Source organism: Manis javanica, chromosome 3, assembly GCF_040802235.1.
Source record: "Manis javanica isolate MJ-LG chromosome 3, MJ_LKY, whole genome shotgun sequence".
Taxonomy (NCBI): domain Eukaryota; kingdom Metazoa; phylum Chordata; class Mammalia; order Pholidota; family Manidae; genus Manis; species Manis javanica.
Window position 1 is genome coordinate 60549926 of NC_133158.1, and position 20559 is coordinate 60570484.

General features: G+C 35.3%; 1 protein-coding gene across 2 annotated transcripts in view; it reads left to right on the forward strand.

The window, feature by feature from the left end:
- Nucleotides 1-20559, forward strand: part of RABL3 (RAB, member of RAS oncogene family like 3) — a 30074-nt gene that overhangs the window by 432 nt on the left and 9083 nt on the right. For both annotated transcript variants that reach the window (XM_017651230.3, XM_073231581.1), the window contains exons 2-5: nucleotides 3779-3870; nucleotides 13027-13156; nucleotides 16731-16845; nucleotides 19496-19646. In XM_017651230.3, the coding sequence (XP_017506719.1) occupies nucleotides 3779-3870; nucleotides 13027-13156; nucleotides 16731-16845; nucleotides 19496-19646 (488 nt within the window). The remainder of the gene's footprint in view (nucleotides 1-3778; nucleotides 3871-13026; nucleotides 13157-16730; nucleotides 16846-19495; nucleotides 19647-20559) is intronic.

Here is a 20559-nt window from a genome sequence, read left to right on the forward strand (position 1 = left end):
GTATTGTATTAGGCGCCATGCTAACTGACACAGAAGCTAGGAACGTGCCTTCAAGAAAATGTAATTAAGGAAGTCAAACGTGCACTAAGAATGACTGTTCCACGTGCTTTGCAGATTTTAACTTATTTAATCCAGACTTCAACCCTATTTCCCCATTTTACAGATGAGAAAAGTGAGACGGTGAGCTGCAAATGAAAGAACCAGTCTGAACCCAAAGCCCACTCACTTCTAAGCAATGTTATGAAATGAAATGCTGGGTGGTAGTCCTGCTTTACTCTCAACTGGGCTTGATTTCTTTATTCTATTTAATATTTTAATGTTAGTTAAAAACTATATATAATAAGAAATAGAGAAGATAAGGGCCATATTATGAAGCAGCTAGGACTTAATGCTGAGCCCGGTTGAATCCTAGCTTAAGATTCTTTTGGCACACTGGACATTTGAGTACTAGAAGTCAGGCTTTCCCCTTCCCACCTCACTACCCTTCTCTTTCTCACCATAATTCATACTCTCATTTAAGAACTTGTGATAAATGCTAACCTTGCTTTTCTGGACATGACCTTTGAATGTGTGCTCTGACCAAAGACACTGTCAGATGCTTGGAGGTGGAGAGGACATACCTCAGAGCTAGAAAGCTAGCCTTAACAGATAGCTAGCATACAGTTGTCAGCGTGAAGGGGAACTTGACAACATTTTCACAGTGCCTGAAGGTTATTTGCATTGCAAAATACAAAACAGAGCACTATTTAATATTCCCTTAAGAAAGTTGCATTATGAAATTCTGTGAATATAATCCAATTTATGTTAACTCCAGTTCTGTAGCTTGAAGTGGTACTGAAGGTAATTCAATAAAATCACTACAGATGAAGAAAGTAATAGTGATCTAAAGGGACTTGACAAGAGTATCACCAAGTGGGCTTTGAAACTGGAATCCAGAGCTAACACACTCCGGGATATGTGAAGGAATGATGTCTCTCGTCTTTAATTCCCTTTTCCCTTTTCTATTGTATCTAACAACCCCCTCATTTTACATATTCTTTAAATTAGTCAATTTATTCCTTTTTATTTTCTTTCTCACAAAAATACTAAAGTACCTACTATAGAGCAGGCAGTATATTAAGTGCTGGGATGGAATCAATGCATTACATAATAGGGTTGAATTGGCTGCTATATTAAATGTGGAAAAGTGACTGGGAATTAGTATAAGCTTTTTTTTTAATAGTTTGGTTGTACAACAGAGGACACAGCCATGCCCTCTAGGAAGTGATTGATCTTGTCACACATTTACTGATGTTACTGCCTTTTTTATCAGTTCCCTTTTAACAGTGATTTGCTATCTGAAAGGTTAGAACATACTGTTTACACTTGATTTGCCTTTGTATTCAAGCTTCAAAGTTTACCTTTGAGTAAAGGCTTATTTCCCTTGTGAAATTTTGAGGATTTCACAAATATGTAAAGGAATAACTTGGGATTTAGAAATTTGTTTTGTATCCCATAGATATATTTGATAATTTACTCAGGAACCCTGAAAAGTCTAATATGCACATACTTTTTTCTCTTTGTTCTTTCAGAGATAAGATTAACAGATTACCAACAGTGATATTTGGAGCTGGCATTTATTTAATTATATTTTTCCCCAAGCAAATAAAATACATTAGATCTAATTGAGTTCTAATGATGAAAACAGAATTAGAACCTCCCAGAATTCCTAAAGACATGAACAGTTAGCCAGTATTCCTGGCACTTCAGTTGTGCTTACCACTTTGTCTACCCAGTGTTAACTAACTCTTATCACCCAAAGCAGTTAATTCCTGGAGAGCTATACAGTATTACTGCATAGAGATGTTTACTCTGACCCAGTTAAGCTTAACTAGAATCTCAAGACTAGCATCAAACTGATAACTAAATGGCTAGATGGATGCCTCCAATGTAAACAAACCTAAACGGAAACACAAAGAATCAGTATGCCCTAAAGGCTGTGATACAGATGCAGTGCAGTAAATACAAAGACAAAGCTAAGTGTGAATACTCAAGAATATTAAATGTTAGTAGGTAAAAAAGTAAAAACAGTAAGAGGGAAACCTAGGAGAACGTTTGATTGAATTACATGAGCCAGCTAAAGAGGTCATATAAATTGATACCACTAAAACAAAGTAGAAAAATGGGTGAAGAGATCAACAGATAATTCTTAAGAGAGGAAAGAAAATTTATTAGCAAAGATGATCATAGCTTACATCTTTAACAGAAGGTAAAGAAATGCAGACTAAAGCAACATGTCACTTTTTTTCTATTACCAAAATAGCAGATGAAAAAGCACCTACATACATACTGTTGAGGTGCAACAAGACCTGCAGGCTGATATGCATGGCTGGTGGCAGAGTAACCAGATGAAAGTTGTCAAAAATATACCAACTTTAGTGTTCGTTTCCTTTTACATATTAATTTCACTTCTGGAAAGGTATGCCAAGGAAATAATTTAATTTTAAACAGAAGTTTAAACAGATCTTTTCTTAGCATACTGAAAAGTTCAAAATGCTCTAAATATCTAATAAGGAGTTAATTAAATTGTTATGTCTATTCTCTGAACTACATGGAGACATTAAAAATGTTTATGAAGATTCTGTAATAACAATATTTTAGTACTAAGTAAATACTAATTAAGGCCCTGCTTTGAGCATTGGAGATAAGAAAGATGAGTAAAACCCAATCACAACCCTCAAAGAACTTAAACAGAGAGAATAAAACCTACAAACAAGTGTAATATGTGTTTTAAGTGCTCTGTAGAAAAGTTTATAGAGTACAATGGAGACCCAAAGGATGGTGGATGGTGTGCTTACTTCTACCTGTGTGGGGTCAGAAAAGACTTTATAACTAGAAAATTGCTGAGTCTTTAAAGATTACTTCACCAGACCAGTGGGGGAGGGGCAATGACGGGACAGGAAGGGTAAGATATTCCATACAGAACCAGCTATGTAAGCAAAGGCTCATGTTTTATTGCTTGTAAGTACACCATGTATATGTTAACTTGCTTATAGAAAAACCCTGTTTATGGAATTATAAACCTACATGTTGACCATAGTGCTGTTCAGGTGATTTTTTTCCTTCTTTTTGTAATACTTTCTAGATTATCTATAAACATAATTTTTACAATAAAAAAATAAACAAGTGGCAGCTTCGTACACAATAATGCATGCAAGGAGATGGTTTAAATTTTTTATACAACTAGTGATACATAAAGATTTACCAACTGTACTTGCCATAAGGGCATCCCAAAATGCTGTTAATTGATTGACTCTACACATAAATGTATAAGGAGAACTCATTCCCTTTCCTCTTCATACAGATCTCCAAATGCTAGCCCCAGCATTAACAACTAGATTACATTATGCCCAGGGGATCTAAAGGAAAATTAAGTGCTGCCTTAAAATAAAGGGCCATGATGTAGAAGAGAGAGTAGAGTTATACTCTTTTCCCAAAGGATAAGTCTGAGCCAAGTGGTTGGCTGCCTTTTGGGGGTGAACTAGAGTGTCTTAGTATGAGATTAGGAAATGATAAATCCTATCACTGATAATGTTCAAGCAAAATTTGAGAGAACCACTGTCCTTGACCATCTTCTCTTTATCAATAAAGCTTAGTAAATGGTTGGGATGGTATAAACACCCTATAAACAACCATACTTTACCTATCATTTTTCTTGTATATGCTCAGTCAGTCTTAATTTTGCCATATAGATTTCAGTATGTCTCTTGTATTACTAGAGTTCTTTTATCTTTCACAGGTGTTGGGAAATCTTCACTAGTTCATCTTCTGTGCCAAAATCAAGTGTTGGGAAATCCATCATGGACAGTGGGCTGCTCAGTAGACGTCAGAGTATGTATTTCTTATATTTCAGTTTTTCAGTAGTCATATTATCCTCAAATACTAAGTCCTTCAAACTGCATGATCAAATTATAGTACTGTAGTTAAGACTAAATAGTAATAATAGGTGGGCTTTATTAAGCACCTACTGTGTGCTGGATACTATGCCAAATACTTTACATGTCTTTGCTTGCTTGATCTTTTTTTGACTGAAATACAACTACAGAAACTAAGGCATAGGGAAGTAACGTGACTACATTCACCCTGCATAAGAAGCCGTCAAGATTTGATCCTAAGTAGTCTGATTTCAGAGTTTTCAGTTTTAAGTACTATGCTGTGTTTCTGGAGTTTGCTTAGTATGCTCCATAAATAATTCTGCCTAAGCCTTTGGCACTGAGGTAGGCAACTTTTGACTAGAAATAGTGTAAAGGCAAAAGCTGTTTCTGGGTCCTCTGTTCCACCTCACATTAAGGGAACTCAGGTGCAGTTCCACTGAATTATGTATTGTCCCATATTGTTGGTCTTTGCTAATTCCAACTGCTGCTGTCCAAGTGTCTCTTCTGCTAGCATATCTCTCTCCTTTGAGTTAAGAAATTAATAGGAAAGGAATAGTAATAGCTAGATTAACAGTTACTTTCCTTCAGTTCTTTGAAGTTATTGTTCCACAGTCTGTGACTTATATTGTTGCTGATTAGAAATTTTCTGTCAGCCTAATTATTATTCCTTTTTAAGGAAATTTCTTTTCCCTAGTTTCTTTTAAAAGTTTTTTATGTAATTTTACTAACCTATGTCTAGGTATGGATTTGTTTTTAGTTATCTCATTCATTAGTAGTATGCTTCTCACATATGTCCTCATTTTTAAAAAATTTCCATTATGTTTGTCTTATCTCATTCCCTCTATCCTCTTCTTTTGAACTTCTATTAGATATTTGTTCTCTATTTCTTTGATTTGTAGTTTCATGTTTCTTATTCTTTATTTCTCAGAGGTGCCTTCTAGATGAGGTATGCATGTCTGCCTTCCGGTTAACTAGGAATCTCTTCAAAAAAATGTGCTTAGTCTTCTTTTTAATATAATCCACCCAGTTTTTCCTGTCAGTAATTGTAATTTTTAATTTCTAGATATTCCTTTGGGTTATTTTTCAAAAGTCGAAAGTTTTCAAACTCTCCTGCTTTCATTATGGTTTTACTTTTTATATTAATCATTTTCAACAGACTATTTTATGGTTTCTTTTAGAGTGTTCTGTTTTTTTCTTGGTGGTAGATATTCTACTTGCTATATATGCTGACTCTGTGTCATGGAAATGTATCTTTTGAGTGGTTTGTAATTCGTTGAAGATGATCACATCTTCAGCAGGATTTATTTTCCCTCTTCCCTGTGGAAGTCCTTAGGCCGTGTTGTAAAAGTATAGCGCCTTTCCATTTCTGTTATTGCCAGAGCCCTAGGGATTTCAGCAGTCCCTGTAATTTCTCAGTAAGAAGTTTTCATTCCATCTAGAGAATGTAAACTTCCCCAATATCCAATTGTAGGATGGGCCTGTGGTTCCCATATTTTGTGGATCTTTTACTCTCTACTACCCCTACCTGAGGTCTCTGACAAAGTTTTTCCTGCTTTCACAAAGCAGTGGATAGACTTTCTCCTGCTCTCTTTCATAGACTGAGCAGCTCATCAAGGGAACTACAGTCTGGTCTTTGTCACTCACCCACATATACCATTGCCTTAAAACCTGAAACAGATGTGTATTCCTGGATGGGCACAAAAACTCTAGGAACCAGCCCCTGAAGCTATATTTGAATCTGAGTCAGTTCCCACTTCTCACTCTGATTTTAAGTTCTTCCTTCATTTCTAGCATCTGGGGATTTCCCTTTCTTTCCCTTGAGCTTGCCCTCTTTATTTCTAAAAAATATTTTTATGGCATTTCAGCCTACCAAGTTCCCAAATTCTTAGGTACAGATGAAAAGCAAAGTCTAGATAATGAGTTCAGTGGCAACTTTGTTTAACTTGAGAGACCCAGTAGCAAGGTCTGGACAAAATTTCCCTTTGGACTTTTCTAACTCCCTTTCTGTGAGAGAGCATGGCATATTGAAAAGAAATGTAGATCTAAACTCCCACTTCCTAGGTCTGTCCCATATTACCTTTTGCTTCTTAAGGAGTGACCTTAGACTAATCAGTTTACTTCTCTGAGCCTTAGTATGTCATCTGCAAAGTAGAGGTTATTAATACCTGCTTTTCTAGCCTACAGGTTTGTAAGGTTTTGTTTTGTTTTGTAGGCAGGGAGTGGAGTGGAAATGGTAGAGTTGGCTGAAGGTGGCCAAAAGGTACAAACTTCCAGGTATAAGATAAGTTCGTTCTTGGGATATAATGTACAGCATAGTAACTGTAGTTAAGACTGAATTGTGTCAACCAGCTTATTTTTCATTAATGCTTATGTGGTGTAACTTACTTCCATCTTTTAACTTGCATGCTTCCTGTGTCCTTATATTTATGGTATATCTCTTATAAGTAGATATAGTTAAATTTTGTTTTAATAACCATTCTGACAGTCTTAATCTTTAAATTAGATTCTTGGACCCTGCCTGTAGATATTATGATTCAGTTATCTGCATTTTAAGAAGCACCTGAGATGATTCTGATGTAAGTGGTGAAGAGTGTTTTGAGGAACACTGGATACAATGTGGAATCATTTTTCCAAGTGGATGTTAAAGTGGTTAATGATAGGCATTAGAGCAGAAGGGCCAGACTGAATATGCTGATAGAAAGCTAGTATGTATTAACAATAAGGCAAGTGGGAGGGAAGGGAGGATAGTAGTCCAAAGCCTATAAACAACACAGGGTTTTTATATACGGGCAGAGGAATAATATACTGGAAGTAGCTTTGGAGAGGTAATCAGAATGAGGAAAAGTGAACAGCATCCATCTGAGCGGGCAGCAGGAGAAGTTGTGTCTTCAGGGTAGAGGTTGGCATCCCCTAATACAGTGGGGTTGAGGATAAGAATATAATGGAATTTTGTAACAATAGAATACAGTGCCAGGAGAAAAGTGGGAAGATTTGGAGGAATGAATCAACTGGGAGTTGAATATGTACAGATGAAGCAGAAAGCAATTTGGGAATGAGAATATACAAAACCAATTAAAGAGGTAAAATGTATGGTAACTGAGGATAAGAGATGTAAAATGTCTCGCATATAGTTGATGACAAAATTTTCAAGAGAAATTTTGTCCCAGCAGTCCCCTATATATGAAGGTGGAGACTTGGTTGTGTCTGTCTGTAAGGAGTGCTTCTAAACAAGTCCCAGAGAGCAGACCAACATGAGATTAGTTAGTTCTCAAGATTCTGACCAAGTTTAGAACAGCTGCAATTCCCTTTGGAAACCCCTGCTTTGGAGAAAATGAAGTTGGAGTTCCCATGAGTTAGCTAGACTGTAGATTTTTTAACTCTCTCCCTACTTCCCAGGAACACTGGGGAGGACATAAAACTGCCTGCAAGGAAGCTGGAATAAAGGCTGCAGTAATCAGAGATAAATGTCATGTAATAATGTGACTAATTTTACTGGAATGAGTATGGTACTAATTGACTCCTTCAATGGTAGAATGGAGTATGTGGGGATGAAAGTGACCTTACTTTTATTACTTTTCACTCTGTCTTGGGCTGGTTGATCTCTTCCATCTTTGAGAAGAGTGAATTTGAGTGACAACATAAGTAAAAGGCATTTTTAAACAATAATGTCAAGGAAAGTCATCATAGACATATGAATCATTTTGACTATTGTGTTAATACAGGGAGCAGTTCTTCCCTCTAGCAAGAATGATTAAATCTCATAAAGCTTCTACCAAAATAGCTTGGAAGAACACTTCTTAGGTAGCAGCTTTTATATTACAATTATAGCTTCTGTGTTATTGAAACCTGTGAGAGGGGATCTCCAGAATCAGTGTTGATCCATGAATACACACTTTTAAAACTCTTGGAAACAATTGTCCCATTTAGCTCATTTCACATTTGTTAAAAGGCAAACTAAAAATAGAGATAATAAAGGTGATAATGTAATTGTTTAATTTCAAGTACTGGGTGAAGCTAGTGAGCTTAATGTATGTACTCAGTAATTAGTAACATTTTGGATTTAGTATGCAGTGCAGAGGTGTTCATAACTAAACTGAAGGGAAGGAGAAAAGCTTTATTTCGTGCAATTCTTCGTTCATTACTGCCTTCCAATTTTGTTGATCCAAGTCTAATGAGATTAATATAAATGCATGGCTACTCTTAATTATGAAAGAAGACTTATAGAACTTAGTCTTTTCACAAATTATGAATAAAGAAATTGATTTGTCATTTCTAGTTCACTTTAATGGGATTTTAACTCTCTAATTTATACATTGCATACAATCAATATTTATTGAATTCCTCTTGGGCAGCATAACAATGTATAAACAATGAGAAATTTTTTTTTTAAGGCAATGTCTGTCTTCACTAAGAATAAGTGGTGGGATCTAGTAAGTGTGGCAAAGTGAAATGATCTTTAAAATAACAATAATAATGAATGACGCCTGACATTTTTTTGGCACCTATTTTACATACCAGTTCCTTAATACCCACAACCCTTCATACTCTTAGGGTCCCTATGTGGCAGTGAAGCAGTTGAGTCGCAGAAGTGCTAAATAACTTATCCAAGGTCACATTGTTAGTAAGCAATGGAGTTGAGATTCAAACCTGGGCAGTCTAGTTCAAGAGCCTGTACTCTAGATCACTGCTCTGTACTGCCACTTGTTCCAGAATGGTATTAAGAAAAAAAAGTATTCTAATGCTGTTGAATACAGGAATCACTAGACTCAAGTGGCATTTAAATTTAAATTAGCTAAAATAAGATTTAGTTCCTTAGTTGAACTAGCTGGATTTCAGCTGCTCAGTAGTCAAGAGACATATTGCTAGACATGTCTACATACTGGACATTTCCATCATTGCAGAAAGTTCTGTGGCACAACATTGATAGAGAAGATAAAGTGTAAACTTGAGCTGCTTGTAAAGAATAGAAAATTATACTGGGTGTTAATGGTTGAATCGGTGACCTGGGCAAAGGAAGAATGGACTATTCCTCAAGGAGGGGCATGTATATTATAAGTGAAAGAGAAGGCAAGATAATAAATCCGGTTCTGGACAGGATGAAGGGAGGATCTGAGCTATCCAACTGAAGCTATACAGAAGACATTTACAAATGAGGTGGTGAAATCCAAATGAACATTCTGAGTTGGAATCATCTATATAGAGATAATCCTGAACTGTGAGAGCTGATGTGTTTTTCAGAAAAGAAAAGTTAGGAAGAAAAGAGCTGGGGGAGAAGAATCTTTGGGTGTATTTAAAGAGTTGAAGGTGAAAAGAGGGATCAGACAAGGATCAACCAAAGAGGTAGGTGGGATAGCCAAGATGATGAAATTCCACAAAAGCAAAGACAGATGAGAATTTTCAAGAAGGAGGGATTGATTTTTAGTATAAAGCGCTATAGATACAAAGCCTAAGAGAGAGAGAGAGAGAGAAAGAGAGAGAGAGAGAGAGAGAGAAAGAGAGAGAATTGAATTCATGATGACAAAGCCAGTGCTGGCCTTTGAAAGTGCAGTGGACTTTTAGTGTTAAAAACCAAATGATGTGAATAGGCATAGGCAGAGAGGAATAGAGATGGAGTTTTAAATTAATCTTATACAGAGTTGAGAGATTAATAAAGGAGTGAATGGTACAGAATAGAAGAGAAAGGTGAAAGTTTTTTTAAACACTAGAGAAAATTAGTTTGGCTGGAGGCGAAACAAGATTCCTGGAAAGGAAGAGGCAATTAGCAGTAACCTTTATGTTATTCATTCATTCATTTATTCATTTAGTGCATATATTACATGCCTACTGGGTAACAGACCCTGCAAGGAGTTAGAAATAGAGCTGTGAATGAGACAATTCAGTTCCTGCTCCCATCGTAGTCTGCTGTCTGCTCATTGCTGTCCTTTTTTTCTCCTAAGTCCCTCCTAAGACATCCTACCTCTTGCCTCTCTAATAATTCTGCAGGCACACATACTAAACATTAGAGAGCACCTACATCATTTAGTATTCTTTGTTGATATGTGTCATTTTCTTTCCTAAATTTGTTTCTGCTTTTTGAAAGTTTACAATGAATAAACTCTTCCAATGAGACAAAACCTTTTGTATTTAGTCTTGACCTGGTTTCCAATAAAAAGGCAAGAGGTGAGTAAATGAAGTACCCAAGTGACAGTAACATTGGGAGTGTGGTTCTTTCTCCCATTTGATGATCAGTACATACTAGTTTGCTCCCTGTTGAGAAAATCCTTCCTTGTATAGCTGTAATACCTATAATGACTTTAAGTATCAGAGCCTTGATGACTGATTTAAATATAAAACCCATTTCTTATAGTTTGGCATTACCGCCCATCATGTTGGACTCTTAGTATAGTATTAGGCTACCACTTACTGTGTCAAGAGCAATACTTGTTATAATGTCAACCTTTCCCTTGGAGATCACTGGCCCATGTGAAAATATAGTTCTTAGGACTTATTCCATTTGAATTAAGTTAAATTTAGTATGAACTGAGCAAGTAGGAAAGGAAATAGGGCACCTTCTTTTGTAATCTTGGAAGGAAACATGAAAACACTTGATTGAATGTAATAAGACCTTGGAGGATGAGATATTTATACCATATAGCAAAATAGTGATACCTTTTATCACAGTATACTAGGCTAATTTCCATATCCACAGTAGTCCCCAACTGGTTTTGTTATTCTCATTTTTCTGTCCTATTGTCCTTGTTAGTCTACCATTGTCTACACTTAATGTCAGTGTGGTTATCTATAGAGTATCTTATTTACTTAAACTTTTCATTGGACAAAAGGATTTGGACAGAAAAATTATAAATAAGTAAAATGTATGAAGCATTCTGTTAGAGTGAGTTTTAGTGCATTTTATGACATCTATTTTTAACTGTAAGCTATTTTGCCATTTATTATTTCAAAGTTAATACATAATACAACTCCTTCCTTTTTTAGACAAAGAAACTGAGGCTCAGAGATACCTGGGATCATCAGTGGCAATCAAGGAACATAGTGTAGGCCTGATAACAAAATAGTTCCATCCTATAAAATCAGCAGTTCTTAACTAGGGATTGGAGCAAAATCATTTGGAGAATTGTTCAAATTATGCAAAGGTCCTGATTCAGTAAGTCTGGCTTATATGTTTCTTTTTTTTTAAGGATATTTTGTCTTTTTTTTTTTTTCAGCTTTATTGAGGTATAATTGATAATAAAACTGTAAGATATTTAAAGTGTATGTAGTGATGATTTGATAAACATTGTGAAAGGATTCATCTCACTCGGTTAACACACCATTACCTCAATTATTTATTTATTTACTAAATTCTTTGGTGAGAATATTTACATTTTACTCTCCTAGGATATTTCAGTGATACAGCATTTTCAACTATAGTCATCATGTTATATATTAGATCCTCAGATCTTATTTATCTGATAGCTGAAAATTTGTACCTTTTACCAACTTCTCCCTATTCCCCCCACCTTCTAACCCCTGGCAACCACTTTTCTACTCTTTGTTTCTATGAGCTGAGCTTTTTATTTAGATACCACATCTAAGTGCCACCATGCAGTATTTGTCTTTGTCTGATTTAATCCACTTAGCACAATGCCCTCTGGTTTCATCCATGTTATTGCAAATGACAGGACTTCTTTTTTTTTAAGTCTGAATAATATTCTCTCGTGTGTGTGTATGTGTGTATGTCTGTATGTGTGTGTGTGTGTATATATATATATATATGTATATGTGTGTATACATGTAACAGTAGTTATATCAGATGGTAGAGTAAGATGCAAACTGTTCATTGATGATTGTGTTTAGCAATGAGGAGGCCATTGGTGACTTTGATAAGGAATATTTCAGTGGGATGATTGAGGCAAAAGTGTGACAGGAATGAGTTCAAAAGAGAATGTAAGTAAAAGAATTAAAGACAGTTGAGAATAGACAGCCCTTTGGAGAGCTTTGGCTGTAAAAATAAAGAAAGAAATGGTATGGTAGCCAGAGGAGGGCATGAGGCCAAGAGAAGGCTATTTTAAGATGGGAAAAATTATGGCATTTATATATTATATTTATATGCTGGTGGGAATTATCCAACAGAGGGGGAAAATTTGATAGTAAGAGGGAGAATTGATAAAGCTACATCTTTTTTTTTATATATAGTCTTATATTAATTTCAATTATACAGCACAGTGTTTTGACAGTTACCCATATTTTTAAATCCTCACCCCCACTAGTGTGGTTACTATCTGTCAACATAGGAGGATGTTACAGAATCATTGGCTGTATTCTCCATGCTGTACTACTATCCCCATGACCAGCCTACCCATTATCCCCCTCACCCACCCATCCCAACCCCTCCCCCATGGCAACCACCTTTCCCTTCTCAGTGTCTTTGGGTCTACTGCTGAATAAACCTGCATCTTTGATAAGAAAGAAGATATGGGATCCCATATACAAGAAAGGGATTTGACCTTAGGGACACAGAGTTCATCTGTAATAACTGGAGGGAAAGCAGATTATATGGGCACAGATGCAGGGAGATAAATTCAGGAAGGAAAGGTTGTCGAAATTCTTTTCTAATTGCTTCTGTCTCAGGAAGCAAGGTTATTGACTGTGCTTGAGGATAAGGAAGAGTACTGGAAGTTTGAAAAAAAGGAGAAAGCATAAATAGGTATCTAGGAGTGGAAAAGAGGAAGTGGACTAGAACTGACTGAAGGATATCTCCAAAGGTAAAGTTGAATTTAAAATGAATCCAGTCTGCTTGAATGTGCTTTTTTTTTTTTTTTTGAGCTTCTTGTTCAGTTAGCTGGGTTGGGGAATGGTAGATATAATCGATATAATCAATTAGAATTTTGTCAGATGAATACACAGTGAGAGAGGCAAAGGAGTGACTAAAATGAGTCATGGAATTTACGTTTAGTTAGGAAGTGAGAATTAGATAGGGTCTTGTGGAGTCACAGATTATTATTAGAGGGAGAAAGCTTGAAAATAGGAGGTAATGATGAGAGTCAGAGGGTGAGAGGCTGATATAGATCGTCCAATGCTTTAAACATGAAATAGGGGCTATAATAATGGTTTTGATGGATTGACTTGTTAGGTTCATGACTACAAAGAAGGGACCCCGGAAGAGAAGACCTACTATATAGAATTATGGGATGTTGGAGGCTCTGTGGGCAGTGCCAGCAGTGTGAAAAGCACAAGAGCGGTATTCTACAACTCTGTAAATGGTAAAGCATTTCTCTATTTCTACCATATATTAATGGTCTAGGAGTACAGATCATCTGATATAGAATGCTTTGGGATGCTGGATTCATCTTAAGAAAGATCTGATATATTCACAACTCTTATTTAAATCTGCATATCACATTCCAATTTGTGTTTCTAGATTCTGTGTAATTCTGAACATTAAATATTTGCTTTGTCTAAGTGTTTCTATTTATATTATCATTAAACTAAATATTGAGAAATAAAATTGTATTTCAGGTATTCGACATAAAATATGGACCTTTCAAAACACTCGCCTGGGAGTGCTGTTTCTCTAATCAGTTAAATACGTACAATAGAACCATTAGGAGTTCCACAGTCTAAGCCAGATGTTATAGTGCTAGAAATTTCTTTTGTCTGCTCCATAGAGAGAGTCCTATGTAATTATAAAGAGCTGCCTAAGGGTGTTTTCAGGAGTGCAGAAATTTTATCCAGCCACAGATAATCAAACACCTGGGGTGGACTTACAGATGGAGGTGTGTGAAAGAGGACATAATTGCAATTCATAGCCTAGCTACTTGGTGTCAAGGGAATAAACCACTGACACTTGTGATTTACCTGTATAGTTTTATCATCAACTTGTCTTTTTTAAAATTCATTTCTTAAAACCTTTTTTTTACCATGAAATGTAATTTCAACTTGTCTGTGATTGATGTACTATGAGATTTGGCATCTCACCCCTTCGCTTCTGGTAGATGTTTAGCTATTATTCTACCTCATTTATACTGTGCTTAGATCAGTATTAGGTAAGCATTGCAATTATTCAGTACCTTTTTCATTCCTGTTTTCTTCTTTCAGTATCTTATCTTCCCAGATCAAAAGGTGTTGTGGATACTACAAAAAAATGTAGAGAAGGTTCTTGCCACTGGATACATACTACAGAATAAAGGATGCCTTGGTCAGTTCAGACCTATGTCCCATTTAGCTCAAAATTCCCTCTGAAAGTGTCACAGTCTAACTGAAGAAACAAAACAGTCATAAATGAAAGAAAATACAATTAATAGTGATATTAATATATGACATTATCCTGCAAGAAAGTATATAATAATGGCATCTATTAATAGAATGTATACAAATGAGAAAAACAGTAAGATAAGACTGGTATAGTGTTAGGAGACTTCTTAGAGAACAGGAGAAAAAGAAATGAAGCCTGGTTTAGATCTAGACTCCAGTGATAAACTTGGATTATATCAGTCAAATGACTTGATCAAAATTGTGATCTGGCAAAGAGAAATTTGGAAATATGACACTTTGGCTGTTTAGACCTTTTCGAGAAAGAAGATAAAAGTTATAAATAAATACTAAAGACTATTCAAATCCTAGGAAATGTGAAGGAATCCTGAGTTGCACACTTCTTAAGTACTGAAGAAAAAATCCATCTAAATCCATATATATGTGATTATCTTTTCTATGCCTGTTGTTCATTAGTGATTTGTTTCTTCCTTGAATATTATTGAAATAATTGCATATATCCTGTTAGTTTTACAAATAAGACTGAGATATATTTCTTTTTCTTATATTAAAAAAAAATTCCTTTTAAGAAAAATCTATTTCATGTTATTTGACCCTAGCTATGAAACATTTGTCTTGGTAGAAGTACTCAACTTAATTTATCTACCATCCTTTGTTTCCTAAGAAAGCAAGCATAGGATCACTCCATTTAAATGCACAGTATTTATTCTTAGCAGTAACTTTTCTCCCCTAATACCCTACTTTCTTCCCACTATGATGAGGATGACTGGGTCCCCAAAGGAAACCTGTAAAGTGTGTCTACCTCTCTCTCTCTTAAGATTAGATCATATTCTGATCACCTACCACCAGACTTCGCTTTGGGGCCCACTGTGGCCCATCTAGCTCATAGACTACAAAGCAAGAACTCTCAGTCCAAATGAAAGAAGGAAAATAAGGGAAAGGGGTGTGCAAATGTCCCTAACAGCTCAAAAGCTTTAAATAGAAATCCTCAGAAAATAAACTTTTCCCTCTCCATCTGTTAGTTCATCTGAGCCTTTGTAATCCTTGCCCTCTCCCAACCAAAATGCTCACCCATATAGTTGAGTGACATTAACACAACAGGGAAGGGAGAAAATACCTACCACTCCTTTGCCCTAAAGTGACATTTTTCTGCTTTCCCCCGGTCCTTTACTGTCAGATTACCTGTGTTCAAATTCTGGCTAGCCCACTTACCGAGTGACCCAGGGCGAGTTACTCAGTCTTTCTGATCCTCAGTTTCCACGTGTGTAAAATGAAGATAATGATTCTTACCTCATAGGATTGTTCTGAAAATCATAGACAACAGGGTAAAGCACTATATGTAGCATATAAGTGCTGAATAAATGTTAGGTAGGTTCTTTAATGGTAACTCTTTATCCCTTTTTTAAATTCTATCCTCTATTACATGTTTTTAATGGCTGAAGAGCCCCTCATTGAGGAAGGTATAGTGAGTGCAACTCAATATGAGGGCAAGTGTCAGATCTCTGTTCCAGAAGCCAGGAGAGATACAAATTTAACTTTTGCACAAATGTCTGTAAAAGCTAGAGAAGCCAAATAAGTCTAACTCTTCTGACCTTTTTCAAATTGATATAACTCAACAGTCTGAACTCATCAGTTTTACATCATCTCTTCACAGTAGAGTCTGGAAAGGACTGGGAGTTTGAAAACCTGTAGTCTCTTGACCACAAGATGATACCCTAAATTCTACATTTAAAAGCTTTTCCTCTTTTGTCTGTATCTTATTGTACTAAATACCTGCTGTGCCTTTCTGTCTGGAATATTAACTGATTCTGTGTATTTCTGAGCCTCATTACATTTTGTTATTTTTCTCAGTGTCTCAAAAGTCCATCTGTTTTCTACTATTCATATTTCTTGACTGTCTTTTCCTCCCCCCTTCTAGTGGCATTTTTTTTTTTTTTTTTGCTCTGCTAACTAAATCTCTTATAGGTAGCAAGCTTACATGGCAGTCATTAACTCAAAGACCCAAAATATTAGACGTTTCAGTTGATTAGGCCCAGGTTATCTGCAGGATAACATTTTGTCAGCTAAAGAATAGCAATTGTATCAAATTAAATCAATCCTATTTTAATAAATTTTTATCATTTAATATTCTGAGTATAATTAATATGTGTATGTATGATATCTATGATAGTACTATGTACAGTGCAGTTAAATTTTTGAATGAATAATATTTCATATACTTGAAGTAGTTTTGATTCTTTTTATTGATGAGGTAGCTCTGTAATTAGGACCAGGCAGAGCAGGCATTCATTAAGTGTTGAATGAAGAAAAAAGAAGACATCCTAAAAGTTTAATGACATTTTGTCAGTCCTTGTAGAATCTTAAGAATTATATAACTGACAGAGACAACTTTGAAGATAATTATTTGTAAGAATTTGTAGAGGAAAGTTTAATATAATCATGTTTGAGTTTGTTAGTCATGCTAGAATGCTAGGTTTATAATACTTGTATTTACTAAGCCTCACTTTTTTTGAAATGAACAGCAGTTGTTAACAGTATTGACGTCATTTTCTCTGATTATTTTAGGTATTATTTTAGTACACGACTTAACAAATAAGAAGTCATCCCAGAACTTGTATCGTTGGTCATTGGAAGCTCTCAATAGGGATTTGGTGCCAACTGGAGTCTTGGTAACAAATGGGTAAGCCCAGATTACATCACAGTTGGTTTGAAATGTTACAGCAGTTATAGGACTGTACCCTCTGAAATAACACTTTGTAAGGTCTTTGATTGGCAAATATTCTCTTCCAGTCCAGACATTGTCTCTTCACTCTCTTAACAGTGTGTTTCAAACAATAGTTTTTCATGTGAAGAAAGCCTGATTTTTCAATGTTTTCTTTTATATATTACATTTTTAGTGTCATGTATAACAACTCTGCCTAATCCCAGATCAGTTAGTCTTAAAATTAGGCAGTGTGATTCCTTACTTTTCAAAATTGTTTAGCTATTCTAGTTCATTTGCTTTTCCATATTAATTTGAAATCATCTTGTCTGTATTGACAAAAATTCTGTATGGATTTTTATTGGAATTGCATTAAATCTATAAATAAAATTGAGGATTTTTGTTGCATTTTCTAATCTGTGAACACAGTATGTCTCTCCATTTATTTTTTGAAGCAAATCCTAGACATCATATCATTTCATCTGTATATACTTCAACTTTAAATGATAAGCATTTTTTAACATAACCAAAATATAATTGTCACATGTAAAATTTCATAAGAATTCTTTAATATCAAATATTATTTTAATTTCCCCAAATGGCTCATAATTGTTGGCTTTTTCAAAAGAGTGGCTAAGGAAAGTCCACTCATTATATTTGTTTCCTTAAGTTTCTTTTAATCTTAAGTTCCCCTTCCCTTTTTTTTTTAACCCGCTAGCAGTTTATTTGTGAAAGATGGCTTGTTTGTCTTGTAGAATTCCTGTATTGTGCATTTTGCTGAGTGTCCCTATAGTGTCCATTAAACTTTTTCTGAATCCTAAACTTTCTCAAAAATGGTATCAAAAATAGTCTGTAAAGAGGTAAGGTTTTTGGTTCTGCCAGAGTGGTATTATGCTTTTAATATAATACCCAGTTATCTGTCTCTCTGTGATGGTAAAGTGTTGTCAGCCTTATCTGTCCATAATAAAATTCCCCAGTAGATTTCACCTAAAAAAAATTAAAGGATTTCAAGATCAAATTTCAAATTGTATAAAATTTAATGGAAGAGAGAAAAAAAGGAAAGCTAAAAGAGAAATAAGAGAACAAATTTAATATATATATAAAAACACGTGGGAATGTAATATGTTATGTTACATATATAAATAAATTTGTAGTATATTATGTGTGACATAATGTGTTAAGGTTCAAAGGATTATGTAAGACTACAAGTGACAGAGATATATGTGTATCAAAGATGGAATTTGATAAAATATATACAAAAATTTGTGTGTGAACCAGAGTTAGTAAATATAGGTAAAGAAAATAGTCCTAAAAGAGGACACTCTCAAAATATTCTCTAATACAGCAAATTTCAATTTTGGAACATGTCTCCTAGGTCACAGTTGATGTTGGTAAGCCTTGAACTCAAGACATTATTGGCTTTGATGCAATAAATAGAATAACATTTTTATGAAATGTGAGGTTACATAATTCAAAATAATTGTGTTCTAATTCTGAACAGTAATTGAGGCTCACTGAAATTATTATGAAGGGCAAAAAGATTTAGTAATTTTGCTCATAAATACATGCCCAATTTAGATTATTCAAAGAAAGAGAAAAATAATGTCAAAGGAAGAAAAAAAGCTATGCTCAACTGGTTGTATTGATTGTTCCATGCCATATTAATTTACTGTCATAAGGTGTTCACAGCCAGATTTTGCTGACTATAGTAAACTGAGCTTATAACATGTCAGAAATCTAAATCTGTTTTCTCATATGTGAATACGATTTAAATTAATTGAACAACATTGGGCTCTATGTTCCTTTCAGTAACAGAAGGAATACCACTCTATCCTTTTGGGTAAAAATAAAGGATTGTAAAAGCCAGTGACCCAAGGCCACTAACCCTAAGTGATCCTGATTGCCTGTCCTCTATCTCCCATGGCTTTCTTTTCAGGATAAACAACAATTTGGTACTTAATTGTTCCTTTTACTATTCATTTTACATTTCAGCTGTTTCCTTTCCAGTCCACTTGTTGCATTCTTCTCTCCCCCAGGCTATAGCATCACCCATGGTTGATTTATTCTGGCCTTCAGCATCGCTACATCTTACTTTCTTGAAATGGTCTATTTTTCTTTACTATTCATAGGCAGAAATGTACATGGTAGGTATAGAGCTTATGCATAATGCCAGAAGCTTGCCATTTTCCCCTCTGTCAAAAGGCTTGAGTACCATGCTAGGTTCTTGGGTTTTCCCTCCACATAGGTTTGAATCCACTCTCTACCTCTACCTAGAAAAATCCCTGAGCTGTTAGCCTTAGAAGACAGATCTTTAGGAAAAGTCAAGTCAACCTACTTTCATATGCTTGGTGGGCACTCAGTAATAGATTGCTCAAGTAATCTATAAAAACTCATGGGAGCATATTTGGAGTAGTTAGATGAATATTTGGAACTCTAAAGATGGTGAGGATGGATTGATAAATGAACAAGTAGATAAAAGAAATTGGGAGAAAAGTAGGTTTACAGGTAATGGGTGAGTAAGAGTCAGTGAAGCATCAGTCAAATAGTATAAGCAACTTGCATTTAAATATTAACACATCTATATCAGAAAGATAAATTCTGTTCACCTCTTCATTATTATTTATTGCAGGGATTATGACCGGGAACAGTTTGCTGATAACCAAATCCCACTGTTGGTAATAGGAACTAAACTGGATCAGATTCATGAAACCAAGCGCCATGAAGTTTTAACTAGGACAGCTTTTCTGGCTGAGGATTTCAATGCAGAGGAGATTAATTTGGTATGTATTTTCATTAATGCATGTTTGTGTTATTATCAAGTAAGGGCAAACTGAACACTTCACAAGTCAGATATTCTCACAAAAGAAGCTTTATACTTGAAATCAGGGATTTGGGTTCTAGTCCAAAATGTAGTAAAGATTGGAATCAACATAGATTGTCAAATGGGCACACCACTTCAGCCTCCTTGTATGCTATCTGTTGCGATATTCAAACTTTGTTCTGTAAATAACATAAAAAATGGGCTTTTTCTTGAAAATATTTTTTAAAATCGCACCAAAATCAAAATAATTAAGATGACCGAAGGGTCCCTGATACTGTACCTTGATTATTCTTGCTTTAAAAAAGCCTCATAGCTTCTTAAACTATGGAACTTACCTTAAAAGGCAAACAAATTGATAAGTGAGAAAACTGTAAACAATGAAGTGCTTTATAAGCATTAGTTTATACAAATGTAGGCATATACAAAAGATTGAGATTTTTGGTTGCATTAGAATTGGATGCTAAAAAGGTTGAGTTCTCATATAAGCCCAAAGAAGGATCCTGACCAGCAGCTTCAGTCGTGGTTTCTGTGTCATTGTACCCAAGTAGGGTTTCTGCAATACAGTCAGTGCCCTGGCATTCTAGATTTGTGGTGGTAGTGGTGACTTAATAATACTAATGGATAACATTTCTTGAACACTTACTACCTGCTGTATACTGTTCTAATGCTTTATGTACATTATCTCACATGCATCATCCTCACATCAGCTCTCTAAGGTAAACACTCCAGGTATCCCCATCTTACAGATGAAGACCAGAAGCAGAGAGAGGTAACTAGGCCAAGGTTACGCAGGTCACACCAGCCACTCTGACTTCAGAGTCTGTGTTCTCCAGTTAAGCCTATTTTCCACATAATTCTCCTTCAACTAACAT